This window comes from Ascochyta rabiei, chromosome 16 (assembly GCF_004011695.2).
Source record: "Ascochyta rabiei chromosome 16, complete sequence".
In the NCBI taxonomy this organism is placed as follows: domain Eukaryota; kingdom Fungi; phylum Ascomycota; class Dothideomycetes; order Pleosporales; family Didymellaceae; genus Ascochyta; species Ascochyta rabiei.
The window spans coordinates 1,181,249-1,194,967 of record NC_082420.1 but is presented as its reverse complement, the minus strand read 5'-3'; the positions used below and the strand labels follow the sequence as shown (position 1 = coordinate 1,194,967).

Genomic DNA, 13,719 nt, shown 5'->3' with positions numbered 1-13,719 from the left:
TCGAGCTGGGACTGTCTTCAGCTTATCATCCATGCGTGCAAAGCCACCAGCAACGATGTCCAGAAGCTTGTCGACTTATTCGTGTGTCGGTCCTCCATGAGCCATATCAACTCGAGCTAAATCCTCGTTTGAGCAACTTATTCCTTAGATCCACAGCAGAAAAGATCTTGCTAGATCTCGACAATAAGTATGGAAAGAGACATACCACTTCATTGCTCTCAATGCGACCCAGGAAATGGGTACAAATCGTTTTCATTGATGGAACATGACGAAAACACGCGGAGGCTCGTGTACACTGGACAATGATGCTATGGCGACAAATGATTACGATTCAAGCAAGATACGTAGCACAGATATGCTTTACAGTAAGGGCTACTTTTTCCACATCAGGACGCTTATGGGCGGCTGCAAGTAGCAGATGCTTCGGGCTTTCACTAGAAGGATATGACAATGGCTGTTGAAAGTAGCCCTGCCAGTGTCATTGTACGCAAGCTGTCATGTTACGTTGTGCCCATGGGCATGTGGTGGAACGAAGATAACTCTGGAACCAACGTTCCGCCGCAATGACGCGGGGGTCCGATTTCGATCGAGAGTCGGTGCGAGTTCATCCCCACTCGACAAGCGCGCTGATGGTCATGAACTCTATTGAGTGCGTCGAGTGGCTGACAGACACAATGATGCAGATAAGGTGGGCGCATCTCCTATCTCTTATAGGAAATAGGGACTGCCTAGCAAGCAGACTTCACGCGATAGCTACAGTGGTCCAGCAGCCTTGCCGATGAGAGGCTTCATAGCTAAGTACTAGTCCTTAGACTTGAGACTACGACAACTGGTCAATGCAAAGGCGCTAACAGCAACATTGACCATAATTGCTGTCTGCGCCATCTGTAATTATAACTGAGACAAGTAGGTCCTAATTCTGACTCGCTGAGGTACTTTGTCTCTTAATTCGTGGAGGCAGCCAATCGTGCAGCGAAGCCTTTTATACGCACTGGCTGCTGTGCCAGCTCCAGCCTGGACACAGCCACGGTTCAGATATGTCCCCGAAGATAATTTTGGCATTCCGCAGAATGCATCTAATGACTATGTGCATTAGGCGGAGGTTAGTGCGATGGATTGGTCAGAAGTAAGAAAACCAACGCAGGACCTCAAAGTTATCAAACTTGGATGGAGGAATTTCGCTGATTTATTTGACAGATTGGAAACAAGATCACTGCTGCTTCGCTGTCTGGAAGCGTCCCAGGAAAGTGTTTCAGAACTATCGTTACGGTCCCAGTGACGCCGCTGTCGCGAGGATACGTGAACATAACATCGAGCTCGACGCGCAATCTTCCTCTCGTCAACCCGAACCAGCTATCCCATCCTACCGACCGAGAACTCGCAGTGCAGACTTTCAAACGCTCGAGATCTTTCTTCTACGCGGAAGCTAAGCGACCTGTCGCGATTGAGGAGTCGATGCCTGGCACCAATGTCACCAGCGACGAGGCTATTTTGGAATACATCATGGCTTCAAGCCACCAGAACTGGCGTGCGTCTTGCACATGCAGGACGGGTCGAGTCGATAACCCGATGGCTGTTGTTGATACGCACGCGAAGGTTATTGGCGTACAAAATGTACGAGTCGTTGATGCGTCGGCGTTCGCTGTTGCCGCCTGGACATGCACAGAGCACTGTTGGTAAGTCTACACTCGGAGTACGGATGAGATGGAATCTTCTTCGAGAATGACCGCTAACCGAAACTTGAAGACGCCCTGGCAGAGAAGATTTCGGCAGATATATTGGAGGGTTCATGATCGGTGCTAATCGAAGCAACACGGCGGAAGACTACCTGCTGTTTTCTTAGACAGTTGTCGAAGGGAGTGCAACAATAAGAGCATGCTATTTGTGCACTGCAAAGCCGACATAATGTCGGCTCACTATGTTCATGTCACTATAAGTGCTGTGATGTATCGACTAGCAACTATCGGGAATCTTTCTAGCCTGATTGCCGCACTGTAGGATGTAGGACTTTATGTCAATTCTTCACTCTACCGCTTTTACAGACGCTAGCATCCACAGCGTTACTATCTAATACTATTACTTATCAGCACTCCGACTCAAAGCTTCGCCTTGACTGGTGCAAACGTGCTTCCTTGCGCGCCGCCAAGTGCCTCAACAAGCTGATCCGTCTTCTCCAACACCCATGTACACCCCTCGTCGGTCAACAACCACTTGATTGCCTCCTCTGACCCTGCAGCCGGCTCATCCTTCCAGCTCCCATCACCCAACGCTTTCCTCAACCCATAGACGTGACTCAGCACCTGTGGCCCAACACCCTGCTGTGCACGCAAACACGTAATCGCAATCAAGCTCGTTGTGATGCGCCCCACAGTTGCGCCAGTCGAGCGCTCCGGATCCGTGAACAGACCGCCGTACTCGTTGTTGATGATGAAGACGGGTAGGTCAGGATGCGCTTCTCCCAGCTTGGACTCAAGCTTCTCATGTAAGGGGCGGTAGATCTTATCCCACAGGCCGCGGCCGCGCGCGTTGATTTGCTCGATGTTTGATGCGTCAGGGTAGCGTGTGGGTGTTGTATTCAGTTTTGAGTAGACGTCTCCGGGGAGTGAGGCGCGGAAGGCGTTGAGCATGTTGATTGTGCGCGGGATCTATGCTTCAGTCAGCTGTTGTTCCGAGATGGTAGGGTACAGTGTGTTGTTGGAAGGGGACCTACGCCATTGAATCCAATACACTTGAGTCCAATCTCGCGCATGAACTCTGCGACCTGAACACTCTCCTCCTGTGGTTTGCCTTGTGTTGTGGAATGGAAGAGTGCTTCCATTGACTCGGGCGAGTTCATGGTCATTGTCGCAGCGGTGCTAACAGCCAGCCATGATGGGCGGCCCAATTGCCGGTCTGTAGCTTCTTGCTCGATCTTCTTGAACACCGACTGGATCTTTGGTGGTGCAGGCACTGGGCCCGGGCGCGAGTGCGCCGCATTTATGAGTTGCTTGAGGGCTGGGGAGAGCTTCGACATAGCCGCGTGTTCGACGGTTCTGTGTGGGGAAAAGCCTCGATGCACGCACAAGATGGAAGAGGGAATGACAGTATAGACAATGCTAATGGGTTCGGGGCCCGGCACTGTATATGGAAAGGTTCTGTCATAACGGGGGCATATCAACTGACGAAAGTCGTGAAAGTCGTATGACGCCAGATCCACGCGTCGAATTCCGATCCTCCGAGGTGGTTCGGGGTGCAGATCTGGCGCCGAAGCACACACCTCCAAGCCTGCTCTCCAACGTGGACACTCAACCATACTGAGGACTTCGCGCTAAAGTTGGAGACCATGATAGGACTGCACTTATTCTCCGGTGATCTTCTCCAGCCGGTCTCGACGAGGCTGCTGAGAGCCATTTGTGAGCATCACCTTGCATATACTATTGCGCACGCCCGCTTGAATGTTGATTGTGTGCATCAAACTTACCGCAGGATCAGGCAGCTCTGCTAAAGTCCTGCGATCTAGCACACCGACCGAAAAGGATCTGGCACACAGACCGAAGATGATCATGTCACACGCTCAATGCGCACTCTCTGACCAGCAAACGGCTTCGTCTGGCTCGTACAAGAGAAGCGCATCGACGCACCAAGGCCATGATAATCACAATGAACGCAGTACCAGGTCCTTCCCAGTCCGGTACAAGCCTGCACAGCAAGCCTTGTGTTTTCTTTGACGCATCCCAAGGTGTCCACTGGGGAGAGGGAACTGATCCTCTGCTCCAAGCTATGACAACTCTGAACGATGCTCCAAAGTGGTTACTGCCGTCTCTCACCGTCAATGTCTCACATCCAGATGCACTGTTGACCTGGATCAACACTAACAACGCAGCACTCATTACCGAACTTTTCATTTACTGCCCAGCGACTGACGACGCACCCACAACCCACGCATGGTGTCAACTATTCGACAAATTGAGCCGGGAAGCGACCAACATCCAAGATCTGCAGGTTTACTGGGATTGGGACCATGAGTCAACAGCACCCACCATGCCGGGTTTGGGCAAGAGCTTGACATTTGTCAGGGCATTGGGTGCGCTTAGGGTGAAAGGAAACCTGACTATCTGTGGCTTTTATGCTAAACACTGGCCGATGTATCTAAGCAGTAGGATAGGCACGCCGCCCTATAACCCTCAAATTGGCAACGGAAGTGAATGGGAGATGACGTTGGAGAGGTATCAGGTCGGTACTGAAGGACTGATACCTTGAACCATGTCGGGCCGTGTCAAGATACTCAACCGTTAAGCAGCAAGTCTAGATGCGCAGGTATTCCTGTTCAGCTCTTAGACGTGAGAGCGGCATGCAAATACCGAGTTTTGTATTTCAAGTAGAAGTAAAGATTTATGTCAAGAGTTCAGCCGCGAAGATGATTGATATAGTTAGCTTTGGCACAAAGTGGAAGCAGTCATCAAAAGGCTTCACGTGAGCCATACGCCCTTTCACTGCACTCCCGTCACGTCGCCTACTAATTCACCAGCACCGACCTCCCTTGACCCTACCAACGCATCACCCACAGCTCACCTGCACGTGTTTATGCTCGGCTCGACACACCGCAGCTCCATGGTTGACCCTCGTTTACTCCGTAGTCTCTCACTGATGGCAATGCCTCGAGTCAAGGGACAACACAGGTTCAAAAAGACACCCTCTTCGAAGACCAGACATGAGACGGAGCTAGATCATCACGAACGTGAATCCGCTGAAAAGACCGAAAGCTGGGTTGGATCATCACTCCTCAATACAATAGACACTATGGAACAGCACGTTCAGGAAATGCTCGATCTAGGGCACCACTCTGCACAAGCGCCATACTCGACAAACGCAGCGCCATTTCCCAACAACACTACAATCAAGGCATACATAGTCCGCGAGATCAGCGCGCGCGTCGACTCAAAACTCGGTGCAATCGTCGACACTGCGATCATGGCGCGCATGAACCATCCCGAAGCCTCCCAGAAGACCGAACAAACTAAAATCAACACTCTTCAGACCAGCCGTAACTACGATCGCCGGATTCTCAACGACCTGGATTCTCTCCACCGGCATGAGCGTACCCTGAACACTGCGCTGGTGGGGCGGCTCTTTCAAACTACGTCGCTGGAAGGTGATCCGGACGCGAGGTTCAACGAAACGACCTTCGACCTGCAAAGCACGGACAGTGTGAACTCGGTGCTGGTTTCGCATGTGGAGACGCTGGTGGTGAAGGTGCAGCGACTTGAGGCACAGGTGAAAGAGCTGCAGGAGGCGCTCAGAGGTACCTGGAGCGGCCTGATAAGTTTCGCGTAGATGTTCGCGTAGACTTTGACGAACGTCTCACGAAGAAAGAAACGAGGTCCTTGGAGGAGATGTTTTACTTTCAAAGTCTGCGGCAAAGGTGTGGTTCGAATGGCTGGCATGAAGACGTAATCATGTGCACAATTGGACCAGCGTCATGATCATGTGGTACGCTATGCAGAAGTCGTTGCCAGTTTAAAAGGTACAATGTACGTAACTTCGAATAGTTCAGACAGATCCCAAGCTTTTTCTCACTGTGAAGGCCTTTAGGTCTTCTTCCAGTCCGCGAATATCCTATTTACCTAGGTATTAAGGTCGCAGCCACTACCAAAATCCATCCTGTTCCGGGCTTCGAAGACGGAAGGTAGATTTGACGAACAGAGAAAAGCCTTTGATTATGGTTCCTTGAGAAGACCCATAGCGAAAAATTTAGTAACATGAATGGAAGTAAAGATTGCCGTTCAGTTCCCTCTACCTGAGCTTCTGCACACCCCACGTCTAGCGCGCCTATGTGTCTCCATTGGGCTAGTCCTGTTGCCTTGAGGCTGCCGGTTTTCAGCCTTCTTGACACTTCACACGAGCAAATTGTTATCTCTGCGTAAGCAAACGCAATCTGATAGATGTGAGATCGCTGCCATGTCTACACAAACTCCAGAATTTGTTCTGTTCGGCGACTCTCTGACCGAATGGAGCTTCGACGAGCACCATGAGGGTTTTGGATGGGCGCTGGAGCAAAAGTACCACTCGAAAGCTCGCATTCAGAACCAAGGTATCTAAACCTGCTTATTGGACTGAAATCCAAATATGGCCATGAAGATGTGTCAAGCTGACACACGAACAGGTCAAGCAGGGTACGCCCGAGTCCTGTGCTAGCACATGTACATGAACCATACAACCTGACAAGATCAGCTACACATCTACGCGACTGCTCTCGGACTTCAACCGCATAATCGCCCGTGCCATAGCTCCCGAAGCACCACGAACTCTCCTCTTTACCATCTTTCTCGGCGCAAATGATGCATGCTTCGTTGGCGGCACCGAATATGTCCCCCTTCCTATCTTTGAGGACAACATCCGCTTCTTCGTTGAAACGATCCTAACGCAGGATGCTATGTCCGACACAAAGATAGTTCTGATTACACCGCCACCCATCGATATTCCCAGTCCAGGCATAAGACACTTTGGAGACAACGAGGTTAGGGAACGCAATGAATTGAAGAGGAAGCAAAAGGGCTATAGGACGTACATGAGTAAGAAGAGATATGCCGAGCGGATTGTGCAGATCGCAAAAGAGTACGACGAGACGGAGCGGGTGCTTGGGTTAGACTTCTGGGGCGATTTGGTAAGGACGAGGCTGCGGGAGGTTGGGGAGGTCTACGACGAAGATAGGCTGCCGGGTTCGGGGCTATATGGGACAAGAGACTTTGGCGAGGGCTATTTCACTGATGGCCTGCATCTTGACAAGAAGGGCTACAATGTTTTATCCAAAGCCTTGTACGAGTCAACACTGGCCAGATGGCCTGTACTAGCGCCGTATCGACTGTAAATAGGACGCGTTTGAAGGAAAGCGACTGAATGTCGATTGTTGTTTGCTGGGGTATCTAGTCGTACGTCTTACTGCATCTAGCCTCTGTTGATTGTGTTGCCGGAGCCCTTAGGATTCTCCTCGACGTACTCGTCCCACGCGCGTGCCTTCATTGTCTCGGCATCAGCTGCGTCGAAGTCGTCCTCGTTAGGCTCAGGTCGGACTTCTGACTGCGGGCCTCCACCCTCGATGATGCCTCCGCGACGCTTCTCCTCCTCAAGATATTCGTCTATCGTCATAGTAGGCAAGCTGTGATCAGGTCGGAACACGTTCTTCTTCAAAGTCTGGCGGGTGTCCAGAAGTGTGAAAGGCCGCATGGGTTTTCCGTCGCTGCTAAGAATGGGCCCGGAATAGCGGAGGCCTCCGACCTGACCATCAAGACGCTCTGAGTAGCCATCCTTATCTCTTCCATCCTCACGACCGTCTTGTGGACGTGCATGCTGCCCCGATGGAAGTGCAGGTGGTGCTAATGAGATGATGTGTAGCTCTTGAGCGAGTGACTCGAGCGACTGGAATGTCTGGTGCACCATAAACGCAATGTTGGTCAAGTTCAGGTCTCGAACAACTTGGTCGTCCTGCTCTGCAAGCTTCGGGTTTTGTTGCAAGTACTAATCATAGACATGTTAGCACCGAGCTTTCCGCGCGTGTTCTTATGTTCTTGTACAAACCTCGAGCTTCCGCTTCAATTCCTTCTCTTCCCTGAACCTCGCAATCTTCACATCTCTCCTTGCAGCAGCGTCTTTTGTGCTGACTGTGGAGAAATTCTGCTTGTCTTCATTGTACGACTCGAAGAGTTTAACGTCGCCTTTGCCAAGCATGTCGTATGAATCAAGCAGCTTCAAGAAACGCTCGTATCGTGCTCTTGCCTGTATGAGATGCTCCTTTCTTGCTGAAACCTCAGGGGTGAAGACCTTCTGGATGAGTTCGGCCAGATGGTAGTTGATGGCCATGTATCTAGGCATAGATGTGAGCGGGAAGCACGAGAACAGACTGGCATTATGTACATACTGGATGTCAGACGAGGTTATATCTTCAAGGGTCTCGTTAGGGCTGAATAACGAGAAATCCTCGGCCTTCTTCAGACATTGAATGTACGTGGCAATGGTGTTGGTGAGATTTTCTTGGTATGTAGGACTATTCGGCTCGTATGCGGCGCTCAGCTCCTGCCGTGCGCGCTCGGCCTTCGCGAATAATCCGCGAATACTTTGGTCCTCGCTAGCCATGTTGAGATTGGTTTAGCTGTCGAAAGTTGAGGTGACAGGTGTTGGAGGAAGCTGCAAGCTCCACGTGAGTTGGCGTTGATGACAAACATCTGCCCCGCGCAAGTCGCGTGCCCCGCCATACGCCCACTACGTTCATCAACACTTTCATGAGCAAGTAATCAGAAGCTCAGCTTGTCTTGTAGAGAGAGCCGGAAAAGGCGTAATCTTTCGCTATGGCTGCAAGCACAGAGAATATGGGAGCGCGCCTTCTCACCTCTGCGGAATGTGGTGGCGAGCGCTTGCTCCGTTTGCTTGCTTGCCAGAAGCGAGACGCGTCTGCGCAAACATGAATAGCCTTCTCTCACCTTCAAACCCGGAAGATTGAATGGAACTCTTCCCTCCGACAGTCAATTATATTCACTTTCGTTGTATCTCACTCGTATACTCTCCCTCTTCTTGACAACCCAATCCTCACAGGCCAAGATGGGGTGGGCCAACGTGGAGGAAGAGCAAGAACTCGAATACCATTCTTGCGATGGCATATCAGTTTCAGAAGATGGTAGCAGGCATCTCCAGCAGAGCAACATCGAAGAGCTTCAAGTGCGAGAACGAGATGACGATGACGACTCGGATATTGGCGCTGATCATTCCCATGCCCACGGTCCCAAGACGACCTCAGAGAGACGACGAGCACAGAATGACATCCTGAAAGCCTTTGCTGCCAACATAAGTTCTCATTCTACGCAACGAGAGGTTGAAGAGGCCGCTTTGAAGGTCGCAAACGAGGAGCAGCTCTCCATCCGAGACATTCTTGCAAACCAAGAGACTGCCGTCCGGATCACAAATCCGCGCGACTATCAGACTGAGTTATTTCAGAGAGCCAAGAGTGAAAACACGATTGCGGTACTGGATACTGGATCTGGCAAAACCCACATTGCCACACTCCTGCTCAAGCATGTTCTCGACGAGGAGCTAGAAAGCCGGGCTAAAGGCAATGTGCACAAGACTGCCTTCTTCCTCGTAAGCTGAATAGAGCTTGGTTGCTTGGTTGCTTGCTTGATGTCGCTAAAACTGAGCAGGTTGATTCGGTCAATCTCGTTTTCCAGCAAGCGAACGTCCTGCGCTGTGGCCTAGACCAAGGTGTTGAACCAGTCTGCGGTGCCATGGGTGCTAGTCTATGGCGAAAGCTAACTTGGGATGCGTACTTCGCTAAAAACATGGTCATCGTATGCACTGCTGAAGTCCTTGCACAGTGTTTGATGCACTCTTTCATCAGCACAGCTCGCATCAACCTGCTTATCTTCGACGAAGCGCACCATGCCAAAGACAACCATCCCTATGCTCGAATCATGAAGGACTTTTACTTACAAGAGACTGATCCTTTGAAGCGGCCTCAACTGTTTGGCATGACGGCATCGCCAGTAGATGTTGGAGGCCTCAAACCCGGCGTTGTGGTTGAAGCTGCAGCCAGCCTTGAAAAGTTGCTCTGCTCCAAGATCGTCACAGTCAGCGAGGCTACGCTCGCCGCGAATAACATCAGTCGCCCAAGCGAACACGTCGCACTCTACAATAAATTGCGCAGCGAGTTCGAGACACCGTTCCACATCAAGATCAAAGCGCAGTACGGCAATGTCAAAGCCTTTCACAAGTTCTTTGTCACATCTAAGCGCATTGGCTCTGAGCTTGGCAGGTGGGCGTCGGACATGTATTGGTCTTACGCGTTTGCAGATGAACAAGCTCGCAAACTCCAACAGCGCGAAGAATATCAGTACAACAGGCTGAACAGAGAACGTGTTAACGTTGAAGAGCTTGACACTAAACTCCAGCGGCTCAAAGATGCCGCAATCTTCGTACAAGGACATGACTTTGGCACACCTCAGCTCAATGACGTCGATCTGAGCTCCAAAGTCATGAAGCTACACGAGTGGCTCAGCTTGTACTACGGACGCAGCGATGAGCCACGGTGTATTGTGTTTGTCGAGCAGCGCCAGACTGCCCGACTTCTCAAGCTGATTTTCGAAAGCATCGGTGGACCCAACCTCCGCTGCGACACATTGGTTGGTATTAACTCTCGCGCCGGAGAGCATCATATCTCTTTGCGAGCCCAAATTCTGACCGTCTCGAAGTTCAGGAGGGGAGAGCTCAACTGTACGTTTGCTACATCAGTTGCAGAAGAAGGCCTCGATATACCACAGTGCAATCTGGTCGTCCGCTTCGACCTCTACCGGACTATGATTGCTTACGTACAATCGAGAGGTCGTGCAAGACATCGAAACTCCAAATACCTGCACATGCTCGAACAAGGGAACAACGATCATCGTGAGCGACTTATGCAGGTTAGGTTGGACGAGACTGTTATGAGAAATTTCTGCAGAGGCATCGCACGAGATCGTCTCCTTGACAATTTGGATGATCCAGGCGACTTGACAGCGTTCGAAGAAAGGCTTTACCCAAGCTTTGTCGATCCGGTCTCGGGCGCGAAGCTTACTTACCGGTCGAGTTTGTCAGTACTCAACCATTTTGTAGCGACACTACCGACTCCCAACCACGAGACGCACCTACAGCCTACTTACGTCATCGGTGCTGAAGTCAGTATTGATCCTCGTGACCCGCATCATTCAGGCTATCGATGCGAGGTTATACTGCCTGAATGTTCGCCCATAACCTCGATGGTAGGCAAAGTTGAGAGCAAGAAGACGATCGCCAAGTGCTCTGCAGCATTTGCCATGTGCCTTGAGCTTCACAAAAAAGGCTTTTTAGACTCTAATCTACTTCCTACAACCCTCAAGAACCTTCCGGCTATGAGGAACGCACTACTTGCTGTCAGCGAGAAGAGGAAGGGAAACTATCCTATGATCATCAAGCCAGAGTTCTGGAAGCAGGGCCGTGGTCATTCTCCCGAGAAGCTATTTCTTACTATCATTGATGTCGATGCAGGTCTGGATCGGCGCCACCAACCACTAGGAATTCTGACCCGGATGGCTTTTTCTCAGCTGCCGCCATTTCCTGTCTATCTTACTGATGGCAGGGCGTCCAATGTTGTTTCGCAGTCACTGACCATGCCGCTCAAGATCACAGGAGACATGCTTGAGATCCTCACTAAGTTTACTTTGCGCATTTATGAAGATGTCTACAATAAGACGTACGAGTATGACGTTCAGAAGATGTCGTATTGGGTAGTCCCTCTTCTTTCACGAAGTGTGAAGGACTTCGCTCTCGAGGACATCATAGACATGCCGCAGATGCGCAAGGTGTCTGAGCAGCCGAATTGGCAATGGACTCCAGGAGTCTCTGACGATGACCTCGTGGACAAGTACATCGTGGACCCTATGAATGGTGGCCGCAGGTTTTATTCTGATCGCATCGCAACCCACCTGAAACCACAGGATCCTGTTCCAGCACACATCCCGCGACAGAACCAGAAGTTCATGGACAGTATTCTCGACTACTCAGACAGCAAATGGCAAAGGAGTAGGGATATCATGAGGTGGCACCAGGACCAACCCGTCCTTGAAGTTGAGAAGATTCCTTTCCGGCGCAACCATCTTGCTCGCGTAGAGGATAAAGAGTACAAGGCTCTGGGCAGCCTAAAAACCGTCATCTGTCCTGAGCCTATGCGCATATCGAATGTGTGTGTTCCGTTCCTCACTCAAAACTAGCATGCTGACTATTTGTAGATTGCCACCCCGTTCATAGTCATGTGCTATATTCTCCCAGCTATCATCCACCGGTTCGAGAGCTATCTCATTGCAATAGATGCTTGCAAGCACGTCGACCTGAATGTTAGTCCAGCCCTTGCTCTTGAAGCCTTGACGAAGGATTCGGACAACTCAGAAGAACATGGTGAGGAGAAGATCAATTTCAGAAGCGGCATGGGCCCCAACTATGAGCGTCTTGAATTCTTGGGAGATTGTTTCCTGAAGATGGCGACATCTATCTCAACCTTCGTGTTGCAACCTGATGAGAATGAGTTTGAATTCCATGTTCGCCGTATGCTTATGCTCTGTAACCAGAATCTCATGGAAACAGCAGTAGGGAAGAAGAGGTTCAAATTCGCCGATGGCCAGGAGCGTGGCTTGCAACTCTACAACTACATACGGACTGAAGCATTCTCACGGTACGCACCCTTTCAGACACGTCCTTGTTTGGCTAATATAACGTAGTCGCACCTGGTACCCAGAAGGACTAAAACTCATCCGAGGCAAAGGTGTAAATAAGAGCGAGGATGACTGGCTCAAGCTTACCCACAACCTTGGTGACAAGTCAGTCGCCGATGTCTGTGAAGCCTTCATCGGTGCAACTTTTATGCAGCACCACCATGACGGCGAGTGGTCTCCATCTGACTGGGATGAAACTGTCAAGGCCGTCAAACTCTTCGCCAACAGCTCTGATCACCCGCAATCAAAATGGTCAGACTACTACGCCGCTTACACAAAGCCCCAGTACCAAGTCGCTGAGTCGACAGCCTCGCAGCTCGACCTCGCACGCAAGATCGAGGCCAAGCATCCATACAAATTCAAGTACCCGCGCCTTCTGAGGTCCGCCTTTGTGCACCCGAGTCAACCTTTTATGTGGGAGCAGATACCAAACTACCAGCGTCTCGAGTTCTTGGGCGATGCTCTACTGGACATGGCATTCATCATGCACCTCTTCTACGCATATCCGGACAAGGACCCCCAATGGCTCACCGAACACAAGACGCCCATGGTCAGCAACAAGTTCCTCGGCGCCGTATGCGTGAAGCTAGGCTGGCACACGCACATGCGCCAAAACACGGCCATCCTCAGCTCGCAGATCCGCGACTACGTAACCGAAGTGGAAGAAGCCGAGCGCGAAGCCGCCGGCGCCGTGGACTACTGGGTCGGCGTCTCAGAGCCCCCCAAATGCCTCGCCGACGTAATCGAAGCCTACGTCGCCGCCCTCTTCGTCGACAGCGAATTCAACTTCAACGTCGTCCGCCACTTCTTCACTCTCCACCTCCTACCCTTCTTCCAAGATATGACGCTCCAAGCCTACGAGACCTTCGCGTCCAACCACCCCACCACGCGCCTCGGCCGCCTCTTGTCCGTCGTCTTCGGCTGCAGCGACTGGCGCATGGCCGCGCTGGAAACGGAAACCTGCATCCCCGGTAAAGGTAAGGCGGTCGCCGCTATGGTTATGGTTCACAGTAAAGTTGTTTTCCATAGCTTGGGCCAGAGTGGCAGGTATGCTCGCGTCCGGGCCAGTCAGGCGGCGCTCGAGAAGCTGGACGGGCTGCCGCCGTACGAGTTTCGCAGCAGGTATGGCTGTGATTGTGTGGATGAGGGCGAGGGCGAGGGCGAGGGAACGGGTACTGGGGAGAAGGCGAGGGCGATGAAGGAGAGGATTGGGCTGAGTATTTGAGTCGGGCTTCAGGCGTGCGGACAGGAGCTAGTGTGTGGTGACTCGGTTCCCTTTTGTTTGGGTGGACCGATGCTCTGGCAGCAAGTTGTCCAGTGAGTGGATCTCAAGGCAAATCTCGGTTTCCAGGTACTCGATGAAATAACGACGATTGCAAATTCATGTCAGGCTCGATCTTCATATCTACAAGTAAAAGATGTTTGCTGTGGGGGTTTGTGCAAGGCGATCTTCCCGGATATCCATCGACGTTCC

The 13,719-nt window shown here is 51.4% G+C and overlaps 6 protein-coding genes across 6 annotated transcripts, besides 2 other annotated features; 4 read left to right on the top strand and 2 right to left on the bottom strand.

Moving 5' to 3' along the window:
• Positions 1-2,096: 2,096 nt before the first annotated feature.
• On the bottom strand, positions 2,097-3,013 carry EKO05_0009325 (dolichyl-P-Man:Man(5)GlcNAc(2)-PP-dolichol alpha-1,3-mannosyltransferase; the record flags this gene model as incomplete). The annotated part of the gene is made up of 2 exons (XM_038942169.1): positions 2,097-2,645; positions 2,711-3,013. The coding sequence occupies 2 exons, from the start codon at positions 3,011-3,013 to the stop codon at positions 2,097-2,099; spliced, it is 852 nt and encodes a 283-aa protein (XP_038795921.1).
• Positions 3,014-3,639: 626 nt separating this feature from the next.
• Positions 3,640-4,239, top strand: EKO05_0009324 (uncharacterized protein; the record flags this gene model as incomplete). The annotated part of the gene is made up of 1 exon (XM_038946752.1): positions 3,640-4,239. The coding sequence occupies one exon, from the start codon at positions 3,640-3,642 to the stop codon at positions 4,237-4,239; it is 600 nt and encodes a 199-aa protein (XP_038795920.1).
• A 540-nt stretch (positions 4,240-4,779) lies between these two features.
• EKO05_0009323 (uncharacterized protein) lies at positions 4,780-5,313 on the top strand (the record flags this gene model as incomplete). The annotated part of the gene is made up of 1 exon (XM_038946751.2): positions 4,780-5,313. One exon carries the CDS (start codon positions 4,780-4,782, stop codon positions 5,311-5,313), a length of 534 nt encoding a protein of 177 aa, XP_038795919.2.
• A 624-nt stretch (positions 5,314-5,937) lies between these two features.
• On the top strand, positions 5,938-6,847 carry EKO05_0009322 (uncharacterized protein; the record flags this gene model as incomplete). Its single annotated transcript, XM_038941992.1, has 3 exons — positions 5,938-6,070; positions 6,143-6,152; positions 6,211-6,847. The coding sequence occupies 3 exons, from the start codon at positions 5,938-5,940 to the stop codon at positions 6,845-6,847; spliced, it is 780 nt and encodes a 259-aa protein (XP_038795918.1).
• Positions 6,848-6,924: 77 nt separating this feature from the next.
• EKO05_0009321 (Type 2A phosphatase-associated protein 42) lies at positions 6,925-8,109 on the bottom strand (the record flags this gene model as incomplete). Its single annotated transcript, XM_038942086.1, has 3 exons — positions 6,925-7,494; positions 7,555-7,840; positions 7,895-8,109. 3 exons carry the CDS (start codon positions 8,107-8,109, stop codon positions 6,925-6,927), a joined length of 1,071 nt encoding a protein of 356 aa, XP_038795917.1.
• A 462-nt stretch (positions 8,110-8,571) lies between these two features.
• On the top strand, positions 8,572-13,470 carry EKO05_0009320 (Dicer-like protein 1; the record flags this gene model as incomplete). Its single annotated transcript, XM_038941923.1, has 4 exons — positions 8,572-9,108; positions 9,168-11,717; positions 11,766-12,205; positions 12,252-13,470. The coding sequence occupies 4 exons, from the start codon at positions 8,572-8,574 to the stop codon at positions 13,468-13,470; spliced, it is 4,746 nt and encodes a 1,581-aa protein (XP_038795916.1).
• Positions 9,123-9,147: a tandem repeat.
• Positions 13,390-13,441: a tandem repeat.
• Positions 13,471-13,719: the final 249 nt, after the last annotated feature.